At 36.7% G+C, this 20,570-nt stretch overlaps 1 protein-coding gene across 3 annotated transcripts in view; it reads right to left on the reverse strand.

Moving 5' to 3' along the window:
* KIDINS220 (kinase D interacting substrate 220) overlaps positions 1 to 20,570 on the reverse strand; it is an 80,732-nt gene that overhangs the window by 22,641 nt on the left and 37,521 nt on the right. For all 3 annotated transcript variants that reach the window (XM_055713765.1, XM_055713764.1, XM_055713763.1), the window contains exons 19-23: positions 20,289 to 20,532; positions 20,033 to 20,121; positions 18,915 to 19,059; positions 17,202 to 17,364; positions 946 to 1,124 (exon numbers count right to left, since the gene is read on the reverse strand). In XM_055713765.1, the coding sequence (XP_055569740.1) occupies positions 946 to 1,124; positions 17,202 to 17,364; positions 18,915 to 19,059; positions 20,033 to 20,121; positions 20,289 to 20,532 (820 nt within the window). The remainder of the gene's footprint in view (positions 1 to 945; positions 1,125 to 17,201; positions 17,365 to 18,914; positions 19,060 to 20,032; positions 20,122 to 20,288; positions 20,533 to 20,570) is intronic.

Here is a 20,570-nt window from a genome sequence, read left to right on the forward strand (position 1 = left end):
ATGGAGCTTGTGAACAAAGTTAGGCCATCCCACTGCAGCTTTCAAGTACAGAGAAGGAAGTTGGAAAAAAGAAAGAACAAATAGGATTCCAGTTGAGGACTGAAGTGTCACGACAGAAAAGACAAGCAAAGAGAACTATTAATGCCTGAATTCAGTTTCTACTTAGAATACTGACTGTCACACCAAAGACTCATAAGGATCCTATTTTAAATTTAAAGTTCAGGTTTTCTTCATAGCTTTAGTGTCTCTTAACAGGCGGAAATGTTAACATGCCTTAGCCTTACTCCAGTGCCAATAGCCTAAGACTGGACAAGAAGCGCCATACCATGCATCACATGCATCCACAGCTGCAGTAAGCAGTCAGAACGTTTGAGTGGAGTTTGCAGAACAGAACGTACCTGAACCTGAGACTACAAGCAAGTAAAGATAACTGCATAAAAACCACCACACAATAAACAACGTTTGCCCTAGGATGAATTTAAGTGTCATAGCATACTAAAAAGTAACTCACGGGTACCAACTGCACAGGTATCTAATGGGGTGTACATTAAAAGGAGATGTTCCACTTTGTTTCACTGGCTTCAGTCCTACAGGATCTTACTGACACTACTCAAAATTGTTAACAAAGATCTGGAAATCAACTTGCATCTCTACTACTAAAACATCATTACGTGTATTGGTTTCCTCCATTTGCTAAAGCAATCTTCTAATCAAGAACAGTGGAGTGCCCCCTCCAGAAGAGAATCTTTAGTCTAGTATGATCTGGCCTTTACAGTAAAGCTACTCAGTGAAACTGAATGGCCTGTTACTGAAGTCAAATCAGACAATCTGAAGGTCTCATTTCATGAACAACATCAAACATTTGCAAACATGCAAAGTAGCCTCACCTAAAATGAAACTAAATAATACAATTGCCATTTGCCATTTAATTGAAAGCACACTCACCTGCAATGATTTCTCGTAGCTTGGGATCTAAGTTCACAGTGCATGGCAAAAAGGTTCTTACATCACGTGCAACAAGAACAGGTGTTCGTGAAGATAAAAATACTTCAAAATTCCGTATATCTCCATCAATTTCAAGTAGAGGTTCAACATCTTTAGTTGTAGGAATATTCTTTGAAATTCTGGGGTGGGAAAAAAATTAGATAAATGATAAACTATATTTATTGAAGTATGACTTCCATCTGCACAGGGATACTCTAGGGTGAAATACTAGTACACTTTCATCCATTCTCCCTGTTCTCCAGAAAATGAATAGAACCTGTAAGGAGCTGCACTGTCCGCAGAAAGAACAATTTAACATTTTCTAATACGCAAAAAATCATGAACAGCTATGTAATCTGACCTAATTGCATGCTTCAGAGAAATCTCAAAGAAGTCATACAGAAGGCTAAAATCAGATCAGGAACTTACAGATCAGTAACATCAAATCCAGCGTAAGGGGAAATTAACATTTGTCAACATTAACTTCAAAAATCCATCCACATTCTGATACCCCAATCAAAAATTCGATTGGTTAAAAATCTCATTTTTAAACTAACATTTCTTGTAACAGGAACACTCGGGTATCTTAAAGACTGATCAAAACTCAACTGTGTATGATTTCATGGTAAAAAGTGGAAAAACAACTGCCTGCGTTCAAGTAATTCACCTTCTAAGACAAGAAGCCACAAATAAAGAACAACAAAACAACGAGACACGATCAATACAAGGGACTATTGATGCATTATGACTTGTTAAGCAATGGTGGGGGTGGTGGGGTTGTAAGCACTAGTATAAAGGAGAGTTTCAGGAAGGAACAAGGAGAAGGCTTAAACGTTAGCCTTGCGGAAGTTTATGAAAAGCTACCACGTGCAAGCAAGTGATGGAGGCTGACATGATGGGTCAGATGGACCTATCTTATTCGACATCCCATCTCATAGTATCATGACTGGTATCTTATCTGATACCAAATGAGAAATTATAATCTAAATTAAAGATTACTAAAATGAAAACATGTTTCTCACAGCCATTATAATAAAAATGGAAACTGTGAAAGAATGCAGCGAGAATGGTTGGCATGGCTTAGTAATGACTATAAAGTGACAGTTACAGCGCTCTGTATGGATACCAGTGAAGTAACCACACTGTATCTAAAGTAAAAATAGAAAAAAGTTATAAGGAAAAAAACCCCAAACAAACTTATTATAAACACAAAATGAATTTTGCACCTCACTAGTTAATGGCTTTTCCCAAACACATAATTTGATTGCAGCTCCATGAAAAGGGGAGACAGCATAATCGACTGTTGTGCGAGCTGCTGTAACTTGTTAAAAAGAACTTAGCATAGCACAAGAAGTGTAAGAGTTTTCTCTGATTACTGGGCAATTAAAGCAGCTAAGGCAACTGTCAGTGCTGTCACAGGGGAAAGGAGTGCATTGATGCATGGGTGGAAAGGGAGGAAGGAGCCCTCATGTATACCCAGTAACTTGTCAAAGCGCAATGAAGAATCTCTTACATTAAATAAATACACACATGTATCTATGAAAAGAACACTTAAACATAAATCTGGTTGTATCAGAATACAGCTTATGAACTAAGTCTATCATTAGCTGAACTATCTTACCTTATTTCACAATTTGTTAGCTTTTTAAAAGCAACAAACTTCTATCTTTATTTTTAGATCCTTCATAAAAAGTAGAAATTTATGTACCATGGGATTATTCCAGAGACAACAGTGGCAGTTTTACACAGAATATTTAGCATTTAACATTACAAGAAATAAAAGAACTGAGCACCAATGCTAGATGCTTGAAGTAAGTGCAACTTTTTACATTAAAAATGTATTTTAACTGTGTGTTAATCTTTCAATCTAATCTTTTAGGACAGTCTTGCCCTATACTAAAAGTTGAATCAACAAATTCTTATACCAGATTTTACCAGAAAATATCTGAACGGACCACAAACCTAATAGATGGAGGAAACTGCCACATTGTCACAAGTAGTATCTACAAGTAAATTTACTCACAATGAGATGTTACTTCTACAGCATAGGAAAACATAACAAATATAAAGCATAAAAGTAAGAGTAGCCTATTCCAACAAAGGTAAATCCTTTGTAAATTATTATGAGATGTCACCAGGATGGCAGTAGGATTATCCACTTTAGGGAAGCTCAATGCATGTAAAGCTTCACAGGCTCCAGCCTGAAAAGAATAAAAGGTGGCGTCTTCTGTAAGAAGAGAAGCCTGACACCCAGAAGTAGGTTAGTTTTGAAGAACAGAAACAGTTGATTCTTCCACGCTTGAGTTCAACACTGACAAAATGAAAATTAAGTCACTTTTTAAGTCGGGGACTGAAGAGTTAAAAGAGTGGCCTACTTCAACACTTAAATCTACAAACTAAAAAGCCAAAAAGAATGTGACATAGATTTAAACAAAACACACAGCTGATGAATCACATGAAACAAATTAGCTGAATTTTAATGCCAGCTCTACTTAAGTCTGAATGAGAACAGTGTTCTGAATACGATGAACAAAGCTACTGTTCAGAAGCCAATAGCCCAACTGCTGGTGTGCAGATTGAAGTCTCTATTCTAACCTCCTGAGCTCAATGTCTTAAACTACGCCTTTGAAAGAAATATTTATGTAAATGATAATCTTCTGGCAAAGAGCCACAAAAACCGTATGTGCCTGTACTTCTCAGATAAAAAATAAAAGGTTAGCATGTAAAGTACTTTAGGAGTTACTTTTTCTGAAATAAAAGCATGCAGATCTAAAAATAAAGCACTGTGAACACCCCATTCTCATTTTGGGGCTAGATTTTCCTGAGGCAGAAGAATTATTCTTTACATCAAGAACATCAAACACCGTCAGTGTTACAGAGTGTCTGTTTCCATGAGAAACTACTTGGATTTAAAAGGGATGAGCTCAAAACAGAACATTACATTGACAGAAGAGGACCTTAAAAATTCCTTCCATTATTCCACACGTGTCCTTTCCATGAGCTGCTGTAATTAAAAACTGCTTTCAGTGTGGATTAAGACATATTCCAACAACGATGGATTATTTGTGACTTTTCCCTCAAATAATTTACTACAAGTACACAGAGGTACATCAACTTATCTTCCGTTTAAGAGAAGGTAAATTTGCTCCAAATTTTTTCTAGTTTATGTTCACCTTGCACTTCCATGACTGACTTGGAAAATAACCATCATGGTCCCACAGCGGGTCCAGCACTGAATGTTGCCAGCATTGCTTAGAGAAAATGCCAGGCTGTTGGGTTACACAGGACATAGCCTACCTTATTCATCACCTACTGCAGGAGATGGTCACCACCACCGGTCGTGGTCCTTCACCACCCAACCAGGTGGTAGTAAAGTGGCAGCAGCATCCACTACCTTCATCCACACTGAAGGCTGTGCTGTGCCCACGTTCCCTGTTCAGTCGGTTATGTTAGGCTCTACCACCTCTTTCCCCCGTCCCTGCCTGGGGGTTTCGCTGCCTGTGCTCAAGACCAGCTCTGATACAGTGCAGCTGAGAAACCTGGGATCGGACTGCTGTTCCGAGAGCTGCAAGAAACCTCACTGGAGGCCTCTCTTGCCTGATTCAAGAACTGCCTTCAGGCTCAGGCCTTTGCCCGAGCTACATCTATATACCTTACTGACCTTGATCTTCATTCACTGACTTGACTTCCTGGCTTGACCTAAAATATACCTCATGGCTACAGACCACTGGGCTGTTTGCTGTCCCTGCTTTCTGTCACTGAACCTGCTCTGATTTTTCTGTTTGGCTGCTATGCGATTGCACCTCTTGCTCATGAGGACAACCCCCTGCCCTCCTGCTCCCAGTTTGCCTTCTCTCGCGGAGCAGCCTGCCCTGCTGCTCTGGGACAGGAGGAAGGTTGACTTCTCTGCAAGTCCTCATACCCTGAAGGGCCATCCTCCCTACTCTTTCCAAACCTCCTTCCTCAACGTGAAAACAAAGAAATCTTACAAGTTACTCTTTGCACACCTAAATCCCACGCCCTGCCCAGCGTTTTACAGGAGCAAGTAACTATGTGGACAAGAGTCATTTAACTTCTGCACTCCATAAAAGGCAACAGACCTAAGTAATTGTTATTAAATAATAACTAGAGCAACAGAAGGCATGAGCATGAAGCCACGTCATGTTTTATTTATCACATGCCTTTTAAATTTTTCTCTCAACACAGTTTAAGCTAAAAATGTTGCTTACAAAAATGAAATAACTTTTCATTAAAAATTACACAAAAAAAAATTTCTTTCTAAAGGTTTGATACCGAGAGACAGAAAACCAGAAAATCTGGGCCACTCTGGAACGCAATATGAAATTTCCATGCTTAACAGTCTGCTAATTAGACATCTGATCTCTTAATACCTAACAATACTAATAATATAATGCTTTGCTCTGAAACTATTTATCCTGTTCTTCTCATGTCTGGTCAGTATATCTTCAAGTCTAAGGGTGATTTTTTTTATTTTTATTTAAAGCTCTCACACAAAACAGAAAATTTGCAGTACTGTCAACATATTAAGAACAGTGCTGCAAACATTCTTACAAACTGAAATTTGCAACAGGTCATTTGAACATTGAAAAAGAGCATTTGCTCATATACCCACTTGTATAAAGGCAGAAATAAAAAGTCATCATGCACTTAATAGTAAAACATAAGGTAATCAATGTTTTATCTTAATAAAGATAAAAAAATAGAAAGCTATAATTTGATATACCTATCTAGAAGAAAACCATAAACCCTTCAGTGCATATTAAGCAGTGAAGACTTCACTGAACAGATGCAATAGCTATTTAAAAAACTATTACTGTAGATATTCAGGAAAGCTTGCTTTGCAAAACTGACTCTATCCAATTCACAACTCAACAGTAGATAAAGCACCTCTTCTGACTTCCTGCTTTTGATAATTTCAGAAAGCAAAAACATTTTGATCCTTAAAAGATTGATTTTTATTAAACTAATCTCCCACACCCAGTTATCATGTACTGTCACTGAGCAGTATTAAAAAGGTCTGGTTTTAATACAGCTTTCCAGAATATACCCTACACTGGCATTCTTTATAATTAAAAAAAGTGTTAATACAGTTACAAATGCCTGGATTCATTCACAGCTTTGCAGTGCTGTTTGCATTACAGAAGGCAGAAGAATTTTTTTTAAAAAAATCACTATATTTATTACACAGATGGAAAGCTACAGAGTAGCACAGAAGAATCTAAGACTGCTCAAAGCTGCTCTGTAAACAAAAAAGTAATTATGTCTCACTAACTGACAAGTCCAACAAGATCACTCACACAAGTGAAATACAAAAATAGTGTATTAATCTGGTTTTGGTATTTTCATCACTGAACGTCAGTTACAAAGCCACTTTATGGCTTTATGCAGTGACTCTTTTATTCAATACCTCCACCTGTAGGACTTTATCAATACAGCAAATATACGCAGGTCCTCTAGCATTAGAAGTGGCCATTGTTCATCTTAGTCTCCAGCACAAGGTTCTTTCCTAGGGCTACGTTATGGCATGCAGTTAAACCTTAGGACCAGGCAAAAGGACTCTCTTCCTCCAAAAGTCCACAGCAAACACTTCACTCATAGAAGCATGAGTTTCACTTCTCAGAGTAAGTCACAGACTAATCTATCAACCTGTTGCATATGCTATCCAGAAAAGGAAGGCAAAAAGGCAAAATTGCTATACTACATTAACTTATGAACCATATACATGAACCAAAATTCAAGTCAACCAGAAACAAAGAACAGAACTTCATTTATACACTTCTTGGATTACCTGATCTGTTCCATATCTTGCCCTTCTGAAGCAGCTTTTTATGACAGAGTTGACCTAATGTGGCAAATTTATTGCATGGACATAAGAGCAAGTCACTGCAAGGAATGCTAGAGCATCAGCTTCCAAAGAATTTCATATTCTATGCTACTGCTCAGTGGTAGGCTTTTACATCAATATGAGACACAAGCCTCTTCTGAACATGAAGCAAGTGTTCTATCTCCTCTTTTTTCAAGACAGATTATGTCACATTTATCATGAGGTAAGAGCCAGGATATGGGCCACCAGCAGTATGTAGCTGAGATGCATTTCCAGCTTATCATATTACCTACCTTGCAACCTCCCATGTTCTCAGGTTTTGAATGAATATTCTACTTCGGACAAAGATGTTCAGCAGACACAAAAAGACATCATCTCCGATCTTATTTCCCTACTTTATCAATTCCCCAAAAAAGCACAGAAGTCTCTTGAATTGACTTTTTCAGGTTAAAAATAAAAGTTTTTTTTCCTGAAATTGTTTATAGTGTTAAAATTAAGGTTTCTGTGTTCTATTCTAAACTAGTATCAATCGGCAGTGCTCAGAGGGATTTGAAAATACACACAGGAGCAGTTTTGAGAGATCTCATTAATGCACTTTAACCATACTGTAAGCATTTAAACTTATCTGGAAAGTATTTTAGAAATAGGACATTATCCTATATTACAAAGGTAAAAAAAAAAAGCTAAAAATACTTCTCTGTCTTGTTCTGCTCAACTTTTGCTTCAATCCTTCTCTCCCTATTACCTTTTCATCTGAACTTCTTTCTTGTCCTGTCCTCTGTCTTCTTTTATGCCCTGCTTCAGGTAGGTCTATGTAGCAGACAGTTTGGGAACCAACCACCCAGCTGCGGCCTGGTGCGCTGCCTTGTAACACTGACACCAGACTATTAGCACAGTAAGAAACACAGTGAATTTATGTACCCTGCGTTTTAAGTAGGACATAGTAATAGGAAACTGAAAAACAAAAAGCAGGTTAAATATTTAGATGTAATGCCTCACTGTGAGGTCTAAAGGAATATGAAATTGTCTACTTAAAGGAAGTGATTTATTTAAACCTGGCCTGGGCAAAAGATGATTGCAGAGAACATTATAATCAGAGTGATTAATGTGGCACCTTCCGTAGCTTTTTCATTTTTAATTTCTATAATCACTAAAGAGCTACACTTCTTAAATTAATACATCAATAGATTTTATACAACTCGCAAATCCCTCAAAAGTTAATTTCACCCTTTTTAAAGGTATTATTAAAAGGTATTTAAACAGTGTCAAAACTGGAATTAACATCATAACCTTCCAGAAAAGTTAAATTTCAAATGATCTTGCTCAATTTTAACATTGCTAGAGATTTGCTGAAAACACGTAACATACTTTTTTAAAAGAATAATTTAATAGATACTTGTGTAAAGCACTGTAATGGAAAAGTAGACAGATAATGCTTATCTTCAGTTTTTATTTTACTTCTTTTCTTCTTACTTATGTATATTAACAAAAACCCTCAAATGATTTAAACAAAAGCTTTTAGCTCAACACATAATTGCAACAAAATTACAATAATTGTACCAATTAAAATAATCCTGAATGAACAGTTTGTCATCTTAATGTTCCAATGGTTTATAGAAGGATCTACTTAATTAGCTGAAATTGCTTTCCAATGTTAGCATCAAATGTCATTTGTTAAAAGTTGAACGATTTCGAAAATAATTTAACAAAGCAATTTTACAAAACACCAAGAACCAACATTTTCTTTTCAGCTGAATAAAGCAAGCAGATGTGTCATCAAATTGCTATAAAAATAAATGAGCCTTTATATGGGGAAAAATAAATTTTACTACTAGTGCTACACAATACTATTTTCTGATTTTTTATGAAATCAATTTCTTTAATAAAATGATTTCATACCACTTATACCTTGGTGGTATTTTTAGTATGCTGTAAATACACCTTCTTAAACTGAAGCAGTAAACAATGAAGTAAGAATATTCTACTGTATGCGAAACAAAAATGTTTTAAAGTGCCTAGGTCATTTCCTAATTTGATTCATACAGATGTATCACACAAAAGATCTCAACTTATCAGTAAAACATAGCACCAATGAAACTGTTACAGAACTCCAAATCTACAGTAATCAACCTGCTGTTCCACTTGTAACTGCATGAGTTTTTACCAGTTTCATCTGAAGAAAAAAAGGAGGAAAAAAAAAAAATAAAAAGAGAAACAGGATGAGTTGTCTAGTAACTTGAAATGAAGTATTTCTCTGGTTACCATTACTAGAGATATTTCTGTGGTTGCTTCCAATAAGGGGTAACTTCAATAAAAAGAATGAGAAAAAAACCAAGCAAAATCATATACTAGTGCTGAAACAGGAAAGGTAACATCTAGAAATGAAGAAATGAAGAAACACTAGTATCTTCCATTATTGATAAATCAGACAGGGCAGACACCTTCCACAAATTACTCCTTAGAATGGTCTAAGAGTTGCAAAAACATAAAAAAAAAAAAAAGTAATAAAATGAGCTATGGCTGGCTTAGATCCTTTAGTCCCACACACAAAACAGAATCCTGAATAACAGAAAGCTACTATGTTATTCTTCTAAACGTCATGTGTTCTGCCTCGGTACATCAGTTTGCCATCCAATTTGACATCCATCATAGGTAGCCATGCATACATACGTGCACAAATACTTTATTGCAGAGGTTAAATTAAGCCCAAGTGATGGATAAATTAAACGTTTCTAAGTTTTAAATAATGGATACTTACAACTCTGAGGAAAGCACAACCAGTTTCTCATTCTGGAAGACATAACTTTTTCCAAAATCAAAGATGTAAGATTCTTGATTTCCAGAGTTCCCTTCAGCTTCCCAAAAAGCATGTTTTCAAGGCCATTAAATCTGAACAGATGGCTCATGAGAGTTTTTTCTATCCTGAGCCAAGCTCTCATGTTCTAGTATTTTGAATGAATACATAAGAATAGTCACGTTACATAAATTCAGGGACCAGCAACTATCTGCTGATATCCTCACAAAGAACTGACAAGCCTTGTCTTAATACCCCAGTTTGAGCAAAGTCTGGGCAAAGAACAACAGATAGGACTGTCCCTCACGACATCAAGGATGACAAACAGTGTAACATCAGAACCAGCCAGCTGGAAGCGCTTGAATAGAAGGTTGTGTGAATACCTGAATTTTGTATCATCAAACAAACGGTAAATTCAGTTCTGGGGATAGACACTCACTCTCCTGTCCCCAGTGAATATCTTTAAGCAAAGAGACAGTGAGTCACAGTCTCTCTTCAAACTATCTCCCTAGATACACCAGCCTTACATTTCTCACAGTTTCACCAGGTAATGGCTAGAATTATATTCAAAAAGATAAGCAATCTAGCTCCTAACTGCATGAAGGAGAGGACAACACTTACCATGGATCTACCTAATTCATGGGTGAATGTTCTACCTCAATGCTAAACAATCCACACATGATCATGAGGAAATTCTCATGGATTATTATAAACTTTGTATTGACTTTTTTCCCCCAAGGGGCCCTCCACAGCAGGTAGATCATCACATTGTTCTAGTAGCGTGCAGCGTGTTCCCTGTCATCTTCTTTTCAAAGGCCAACTGGAACTTTACTATAGTGCCTGTCCCTGCCTAGAGAATTCATCATGCTCACTAGGACCAGAGGTTCCTTCAACTTGTCATGCAGCCTGCCCCAGCACTTGGTATAACTAATTCAAACATACCTATCTTAAAATTAAAGCAGCCTTTGCTGCTGTGTTTTGTGCTGAACCTAATCTTTTCCTCCTGCTGCAAACATGCTCAATCTACATTTATTTGTCTAGGCTTTTTAAGGGCTTCAGCTATTACAGACTCTCAAGGACCCTGACAGGCTCTAGCCACAAGGTAAGCACCAGGAGATTCGGCTCAGGCCTCGCGTTTAGCAATTCCAGGCATTCACGCTAGCAGAACTGTAGATGTTGCAGGAACTTCAAGGGTAACAATTCAGACCATCCATAGTTTTTCAAGTGTTTAAAAATTTAGTTGGTCATTTTCTGAATTGCATTCTTGAACTCAAGGGGCATATACATGCCTGAATTTCACTTTCAACTGTATAAACCTTAACACATGGAACAGACTTTAATTGGAGAAAACAGTCCAGCTACTAACACCTTTAAGAAGTGACCAACTGGTATATCTGCCACATCTAGAAGACAACTGGTTAACTCACAGAGGCAGAAATTCTTCCTAACACCTTCAGGCTGCAGAAGGACAAAGGCCTACAGGCAAGAGGGTTACAAAATTGATTTAGTGACTTTTAGGAACATCTTTCAATAGACAAAGCACTGCAGACTTTGGTTTCTGCCGAGATAAGGAGGATATAAACAGATAAAATGTGTTCAGCAGATTATCTCATTTTAGTGAGTAAATTTAATGAGGAAAGGGACTGAGAAGACATTCTCTCCCATACAATCAGCTTTAATAGCATGATTTTTAATCAACAAGGTGGCAATATCAAATCACTGCCATCTACAGCCTTAAGCAGTAGAAAATATCAAGAAACAAAGTATGACAACTAAAAACTCAGAGCCTCAAACTGAAATTAAAAACTAAGGCCTTGGGGGAAACTAAGTAAGTTAATCAAACATCTTAGACCACGGAAGACTTCAGAATCCAAAAAAAGAGAGGAGCAAGTATTCAAGCAAAACTAGGACTCCTCACTGCATGGGAAATCAGACAGTGATGATATGCACAGCAAAATTTATGCGAGACTAGGGCCCTTCCTCATCCTCTTTAATATCTGTTCTACTTTGGTACAATCTTTTTGAAATGTGGTGATGAGAATCTCACAATGTTTAGAATTTAGATACATAACAGATTTGGATGATACAATACCTTCCTTCTTTCCAGTGCTTTGCTAGTAACTTCTAAAGACAGTTTCATTTTTGACTGTTGTTGAGCACTGAATGTATTTTTTCAGAGAAATCACCAATGATTTGTGAATGAATTTCCTCAATGCAGATTTACAGCCCATTACTACAGTAGCAGAATTATAGATGAGATTATTTTCCCTAGTACGTTACGATACCTATATACACAATGACTTTGACCAGTAATTTACTCATAGCTGCTTCCACAACCCTCTGTGAAACAGCTGTCCTGGTTATATTCCCCGATTGCATCTTCTGCCTCTGCCAGACCATTTACAGGTATGTCAAAGAACACCAGGATTATCTTTGGAAACCTCACCTGCAAGTTTCTCATGAGACACTTACTCCTGTCATTTGCTTCCTTCTTTTGTTCTTCCCAAGGCAATCTTGCCTGTTATTACCTTACATTTTAATACATTTAAATGTTCTTAGATCAAGTCTTGCTTAAAATGTCTTTAATTTCAAAATATTACATTGCTGCCTTCACACGTTCATCGACTGTTTGAGAACTCACTTTCTTGAAATATATTTTCTCTCTACAAGAGCCACAATGACTTTTCCCAGTATATCATTTATTTAGATCTGGCACTGACATTTATTCTGCTGTTATGGATGTTTCATTTAGCCTTCACAAGAGAGCACATTCCCATAGCTGGCTAATTTACAAGTCTGAGAAGAATCAGTTGCAAACATTCAACAGAAACTTGCTTTAATCTGACAACTTAATTCTTTTACAAATTCATTTACAGAAAGCGCATGTATTTTATTCCATTTCAGGGCTTTAAAAATTTGCTTTTTGCAACTTCTGCAAACCATCCTGGCATTTCACATGATAAGGTGACTTGAAGAGGTAACACATAAACCCAAAGGAGTAAATACTGATACTAATAAGAATACCAGCTGGAAAGCCAACCCAAGAGAGATCTAGACCTGCAAAGAGAAAGGCTGGAAGTAAGAAGACAGAAGTGAGATGTTACAGCAAGTAATTTAAGGAAGTAAAAAGAGTGAAGATATTCTTCTCCAGAATCTGGATCAAAAGCAAAAAATGTAGACTCAACCATTTTTTTATTTCCAAAATTTGACACAATTACAAAGCATGGGCTTGTTCTCCTCTGCAAAAGAACAACAATATAGTGTGTCCACCCGTTACTAAGAGAAAAGTCTAAGTGGTTCCAATTCATAAAGACTGTTCAACAGAGGAGTGCCTCTGTCACAAATTGAAGCCTAATTTTGGTTTTGGTTTTTGTTCTTATTTTTTGTGGTAAATTTAACATTCAGTAGGTTTTCCCATCTCTGTGAAGTATGATACAATAAAGAAACACTACTCCTGACAGAACTGGTTTCATACTCATCAATATAGTCTTCCATATTCATCATAGTATCTACAGAAAAGCACTTGCAAATTTACTTTCCCCAACAATCCTTCACAATCAGAATACATTACTTAGCTTTTTTTTTTTTTTAAATAAAAAAATAAAGCACAGAGATATAGGTATTTTTATTTAGTAACCAAATTGAGATACCTGTTTTTTCCCCCCAGAGTATTCCAACTGAAAACAGAGTTCCCACTAGCTTCAGATACTGCTCTGAACACTTGAGCATTTACTAATATCAGCCTACAGAACTGTATACCGCCTCCCAACAGAAGCACAAATACTGTCCAAGTGAAAGGTATGATAGAGGTAATTAGTCCAGCATCACGCACACTGACAAATAATTCTACAGTAGCTTTCAGTTGTCTTTGTTTTCCTATTGCATTCTTTTCAACAGATAGCACTGAGATGTGACAGAAGATGGCCCTCCCCTCTACTACATGGCCTGTCTATACAGTTTGCAAAATTAAATTTGGACATTATAAGACAGTAATATTATGGAGGCAAGATAGCATATGATCATACAAATCATATATCATAATGCATACACAGAGGGGAAATAACTGCAGACTGGTTTTATTCTTTCCTTTCTTAATGCTCGACTACTTGATTCTTTCCATTTTACTATGCTTCTTTTATGTTGAAGTACTGCTTATTCTTTGAAATACTGAAAAATCAAAGCACCTAGTGAAAAAGATCACTAACATTAAATACAAATACAGAATGTGCTGAGACAAACAAGCAAACAGAAGCTGCCAGAGCTGGACAGACAGTCATTCTGCTGGTGCCACCTGCCGGCACAGCTGCCCCGTACACACAGGTACCACGTGTAACTCCTGCACGGAATCACTCTCCCTATAGCATTAGCAGTATCGACAGCAAAGAGCTGGGTATAACCTGCCTCCACAGATACAGCAGTAACACAACATAGGTTTTGTTACCACCTGTCATACCCTCAAGTTCACACACAAATTATCTGCTGTAACTCTTCAGTTGAGGGTACCTGTAAGAGATCAATCCAGCGTGCTAACCCTCTGCCCCGCAGAGTCAGCAGCTAAGAGGAAGGCAAGGGAGAGTTCTCACTGCAAGGGAACCCTGGCGATTCACAAGCTTTTTAACACGTGATATTTTAAAAGTTGGAAAACTAAAATATCAAAGCGTTCTCCTTATATAATGTGATTCAGTGTGAAACTCCCACGCTTAACACAGAACCTACAATATTCCTTTCATCCAAGAGAGATGTCCAAGCAGACCCCACTCCCACAACACAGAATTCAGAAATGCAGCAAAACCAAAGAAGAATTTGCACTGTCACAAGAAAAAGTAGTTTGACACAAACTATTCAAGACGAGGAATATTATATTCTGACTCCTGTTCTAAAGTAACAAAATATTTTTTAAAAAATGCTTGCAGAATAAAAGGCAGGGAAGGAATAACACAAACTCAGTACAGGAACAGAAGCTATAAAAGTATCAAAATCTGGTATCTATTCATGAGACTCCAAATGGGAAAGCTGCTCTATAAACCAGAAAACCTTAGATAACAGAAACTGAAGTTTTAAAAGAGGAACTAAAGTAAATAGTCTACTTTGAATTGACACAGAAACAGATATTCAAGCCAAGTGACTTCAAACAGTTGTAGATAAAAAGAATTACAGTGACACAGAAAGGATTATTTTGGATAAAACAGAATTTTTTGAGCATTAGATAACCCCAGAGAAGAGTTTACAGACCTTTTCATATTCAGCATATGGTAAAGACGATCACACAAATCACCAGAAAGATGACATCTCAGCTTTGTCATGACATCAGCAGTTACATATTTAATTCCTTAAACAGGTTCAACAGAAGTGGCTAAGAGACATCAACTCTCTTCCTGATCATGCACCGATGTTGTTATTATGAACCCCCCTTTTTTATGGCTAATTAATTAAACTCAGTCTTGTAGCTTTATAATTTTCATATCAAATAATCCTGTTGGGATTTTTTGCTAAAGAGAGAATCCTGAATGTTGGTCCTTTTTCTTGTCCTTGTTTTCCTGGTATTGCAGGTAGAATACAGACAGCTTTACTTAAAAGAAGATCATCACCTTCCCTTTTTCAATATCTAGTACAGGGTTCTTCATTGTTTCTTCACATTACAGATCCTAGTTTTATACACTATAAATTTATTTATATGTTTATAACTGTCAGTTATGAACTGGCACTCCACTCAAGTGGCTATATTACTCCCAAACAACCTGCACAGCAAGAGGTACAACAGCATAGCAGAAGTCATTAATCTCCTCCACACCTGAACTAATAAACCCTGACACACTCCACTTGGCACTGAATATCAACAGCTCAAGTGTCTGTACTAACAACAAATAATCCAGAACCCAAATAAGCCATTCACATTTAATTGTGACTGTCCTTTCCTTCTCCTCACATTGGTTTACTACAGATTTAATGTTAGTTTATACTGTAATTACTAGTACCTATTTACAAGAACAAATCAGGTCTCTAATACCTCCTTAGGTTTATCAGAAAACATAAAGGTTGTTATGTCTTGAAGACAGCTTTGGACTTCAATCACTCCAAAGTGATTTATTACTGTTGATGATAATAATCAAAAAGCTGTAATAAGTTTGTTGGGTAAATACTGAAAATATAAAATTGTGAAACATGACATATGGCAGATCTAAATAACGGGAAGTCAGAAACACCTACAGCAAAGGTACTGAAAAGCATGGCAGGAGAGGGAATCTGTGATGATTCTGAATTACTCTACCTGATCACAAAAGATTTGTGACACTAGCCCTGTGAACCAACAATGGAGAGGTGGGCTCCCATTACTTTATGATTTCACAGGTATCTTACACACACATAGGAAATGCAAAACCCAGAAACTAGACCCATTCTCTAGAGGAAAGTGTTTTCTAATCACTCATTTACCTTTGAAGTTTGGTATTTCAGGAACAACCCCCCAGCTTGAAGCCACTCCAGTCTACTACTTGCCCTCTTTGTATATTTCAATCCTCAGCCTCATCATGCCCAGTTGACCCTTGCCCCTTTACCTTCTGGGTTTTCAAATCTTAACCTTACATTGACTTTCCCAATACAACTCACTCCAGTTGTCATTCCCAATCAATCATATGCCATTCTCAGCACTTCAACTATTTCCAGTCCATCCCATCCAGTTCATCATCTGCCATTCCTTGATTCCCAGTGCAGGGCACCTTCCCAAAATTTTCTGTCCAAGTTCGTTCTCCTCTCTATTCTTTCCCTGGACCCTGAAAAGTCTCTAGATTTTCTGGTAACTCGTTCAATTAATCCCTGTCTTCACTCTTTACCTCAGCTGTCCTTTTCGTTTGATCTCAATTACTTCTTACCAAAGTCAAACCCTTCTTTCCTCTCACTGGCTTTCATTCTCAGATTCTGCATTTTTGCTATAGGCCCAACTCCCAGTCACATTCTTCCTCTTCCATTCCTCCTACTGTCACTAGGTCACTTGCCACAATCCACAAGCCCTTTCTTACAAGCAGCCAGGTTCTGGAGAGGCATGTTTGCTGACAACACAGGGACAATTTGTTCTCAGTTACACAGCTCAGTTGGACAGCAACTTGTATCAGCAATGGAAAAAGTCATGCTTCACTTTTGTATTCCTTAACCACAGCATAAGGCACTGCCATAGTTTCAAGCACGCTTGCTAAGCACCAAACCTTCAAAGACCTTTACCAGTATGGACAGTTTTTGTAGCGCTTAGTTCAGATTTCTAACTAGGGAAGAAAACCTAACTCCTAGCTTGGCCAAGGTAAAGATGAAAATTGTATCAAGAAAAAACAGAAGTACAGATAGCTATCTGTGAAAGAATTCTAGTGTAATTGTGGTTTTAATACAAAGCACACATTCGTCCATGATACACCAAATGGCAATTAAAGTAATTTAGAAGTTTCCAAAAGTTGACAGAGGTGAGCAAGATGGTGGGAATTTTAGATTACAACTTGGTAGGTGTTTGAAAGTTGTATTACTCTAACAATTATTAACAATGATTAATATTTTAATCATGAAGGTGTATACCATTAACAGAAGAGCACCTACCTTTCATAGATGGTTTTTAAAGTCAGCTGATCAGGAACACCTTCTGTCTCTTCAAGATGCAGTATGAGCCATGATGTTCTGTATGGCCACTGCTCTGTGAGATTGATCCAACTAGCCAGTCTATCCCAGTTGAATGTGATCTGATTAGCTCTCAACAAACGACCTAATATAACAGGGAAAGTGGGAAGAAACACAGGGGATTTTTCTCTTTTGAAAGGCTGTGGGGTTTTTTTCCCTCCTCAAAGTAACAGCTATGCAAGTCCTTTAACCTGATCTGTGAATTTCCTGTTACTGTATTTTTAGCTCAGTAAGTTCAAAATCACTTCAAGTCACATCTAAAAATATCGTTTGACAACCTAATAAAATTTCTTGAAAATACATGATCAGAACCTGAGACTCTCTAAAATGGTCAACTTCAGCTTCAGGTTAAACACTGATTACTATCATCCTGTTGCAGGTGAACCTTAAGTTACTCTAACAAAAAACAATAGAGAATTTCATACAGCATTAATTTCTCAATCTAAACATAAGAATCACGCTAATACTGTGAAAGATCTATGTATTAACATATGAAATATGGTCAAAACAAGTTAAGCATACAACTGCCATCTTCAAGAACCAATGAAGTAAACTTCAAAGCTATAAAGAAAAGACTGTTTTAAGTTAGTAAGACAAGGTATGGATCACAAATGAAGTTAATTTTAAAACCAAGAAAAAGTTAATGCTACAGTTCATATATTTCAAGTTTTAGCCAATTTTCTAGAATTACATTATTAATATTGGTGATGATGTATAACTTACAGGCTGAAGGCTCTGCTCATGAAGCTCTTCATGAAATCATCATATATATATACTCACAGATAATAGTACACTAGAAGTGTTATTGCAGGATTTTTTTTGTTTTTGCAACAGCTTATGATTTTGTTATACTTGCACATCTGTACTATAGTTTGCAAAAACCAGACGATGAATTTTACTTTTCAGATATTTAATTGCTTCTGAATCCATGTAAGCTTCCAGCATCCATATGATACTTTTGTAGAGTTATGCACTTAGCTATATACAGTGTGAAAAGTAACTCAACTTGCTATTTGTGAACCAGTTAGCTGTAAGGTTATTCAGTGCCTTTTAGTGCCTGTAACAGAAAAAGACACTAAATAATCATTCCCCATTCACTGGCTATAGGAAGCGTGATTTTATGAGACTTTCATAACTCCTTTTCTAGTTGTTTCCAGTTTTTAAACCTCAAAGATACAATGTCTTGATTATGTTTTGTTGAAGGAAAATAGTTCATAAAATGTTTTCGTCAGCCCCAGACAACCATTTACAGAAAAAAGACTCCAAATACCCATAGCAGAAACATAAAGGACACATACCTGGTTTTGCCTCGCAGTTTACCATTTAAGATACCAGCAGTACTACAAACTTTGCTCATATTGGAGTATTATGAAATTGAAAAATGTATTTTATTATCCCACTTAAAAATTTACAAATATAAAATTTCCTAAAAATGTAGACTAGAATCATTTGCCTCCCAACTGAAGTCAATGAAACAACAAATATTTAATTTTTTTTTATTCTACACAAAATAGTCTATCAGAAGGATTTTTAAAATCAACACATGGACTGACTTGTTTAGTTTACACACTAAGAAGTAACTACAAGCAATCAAAATACAACACACTTTACTGTACACAAACATGCCACACCTACCTGTTACTGAAACAATATTTAGCAATCTTCTCATGGTCTGAGGACTGATATCACTGAACCAATCCTCTGTAACCAACAGCTTGGTCAAATCAAAAGACATTTGGCGGGTAATGGTACGTTGCATCTGGCGTCTTCGGTAAGTATCCTGATAAAGATACAAAAAAGCAATGAATACTGATTAGTATCAAAAACTTTTAATGTATTTTAAGTACTTCAGTTTTACTTGATTATAAAGTTAGAACCTTTGTGAATATGTGTTTGTGAAGTTGACATGAAATACCATAAAAATATTTACACAGCTAAATCAGAATTAAATTCTGGTCACAGTTGAACATGATTTCCATACAAGCCAAGAACTAGTGAGAGTTACACATTTTGGTTCCATGCCAATTCTGAGAGGGCAAAATAGAGTGACACAGCGAGATACACTGTAAAAGGCTTACTAATTTTAGAATAGCCATCATAATCTCCTACTTTCTCTTAAAAAAATTAAATGCCATCCACTTACTAATTACATTTTAAAATTGAAGTGAACATCAGGTTCCTCTGCTACAGAACTCCCCAAGTCTCTACGGTAGCTGAAAAACCTCAGAATCCTCAGACTGTGTTGCTTTTCACTACTTCCTAGATACCTTTTATTCAACCACTTCCTGATCTTACATAAAGATAGGGTAACAGAACAGAAAGCAGGAAAGAAAGTGTGTTGGACATGCTGCAGTAGAATTCTAGTACTATAATATTCTAAATTCCTTGATTTGTTCAATTACTGCCCCTTGTTGAAACATCCTGTGATCAAGTGATAGCAGGCTTACAAACAAAAATCCAAAATATACATACATACATAGATCATAGCTACTACCAGCATGCTGTATCATCTCGGCATTCACAGAAAGCTGAATTTAAGTATTTGTGGAAAAGTAAACTTTTTCCGCTTTGACAGTGCATCACTCTGCTGATTTATAACTGTACTCTTCCTACATGGATCATTTATATTAATTTCATAAGAATGGTTTAATAAGTCTTCCAAGTGGACATCATTAAAAATGCCAAAGAAGAAAAGAAAAGAGAAGAAAAAAGGTATTATCAGTATCTCCATTTACTCTACAAATCTTTCTCACCCGCCTATTGAGAGCTGTTTTGCTACCAAGCTTGGTCATGTCCCCAAGACTGTTCTGAGAAACTCTTCTGTCAACCTCTTCATGCAATCCTACAGAAAAGAAAACAAAAGCTAAGCATTTTCTCCAATCATATACATTTGACTGATCTTAAAATAACAGTAAAAATCTGCCAATTATTTAAGTAGTTTGTTCCAAAAAACAGATTTTCAGAACACTGGTTTTGTAACTTTTGTGTTATCCTGCTGCATAACCTTACCTGCATTATCTGTATACGGAATATCTCCATTGGTTGTTGAAGCTACCATCAGTTTTTTTGCATTACTAAGCCCTCGGCTATTCAGAAAAACAGGCAAATGGACTATGTTTCGCATGTAATCATGTCCATTTATGTTTGAATCACGTAGAACGCTGTTGAGATTCTGGTTAATAGCCTTTATAATAATGTGTGGGTCACTCGCAAAAATAGCAATAAATGGCCCCTTTGAAAACAAGACTCGCACCTGTAAAAAAGTAGATGGAACACTTCGTTAACAGTAAT

The sequence above is a fragment of the Falco cherrug genome, chromosome 6 (genome assembly GCF_023634085.1).
Source record: "Falco cherrug isolate bFalChe1 chromosome 6, bFalChe1.pri, whole genome shotgun sequence".
NCBI lineage: Eukaryota > Metazoa > Chordata > Aves > Falconiformes > Falconidae > Falco > Falco cherrug.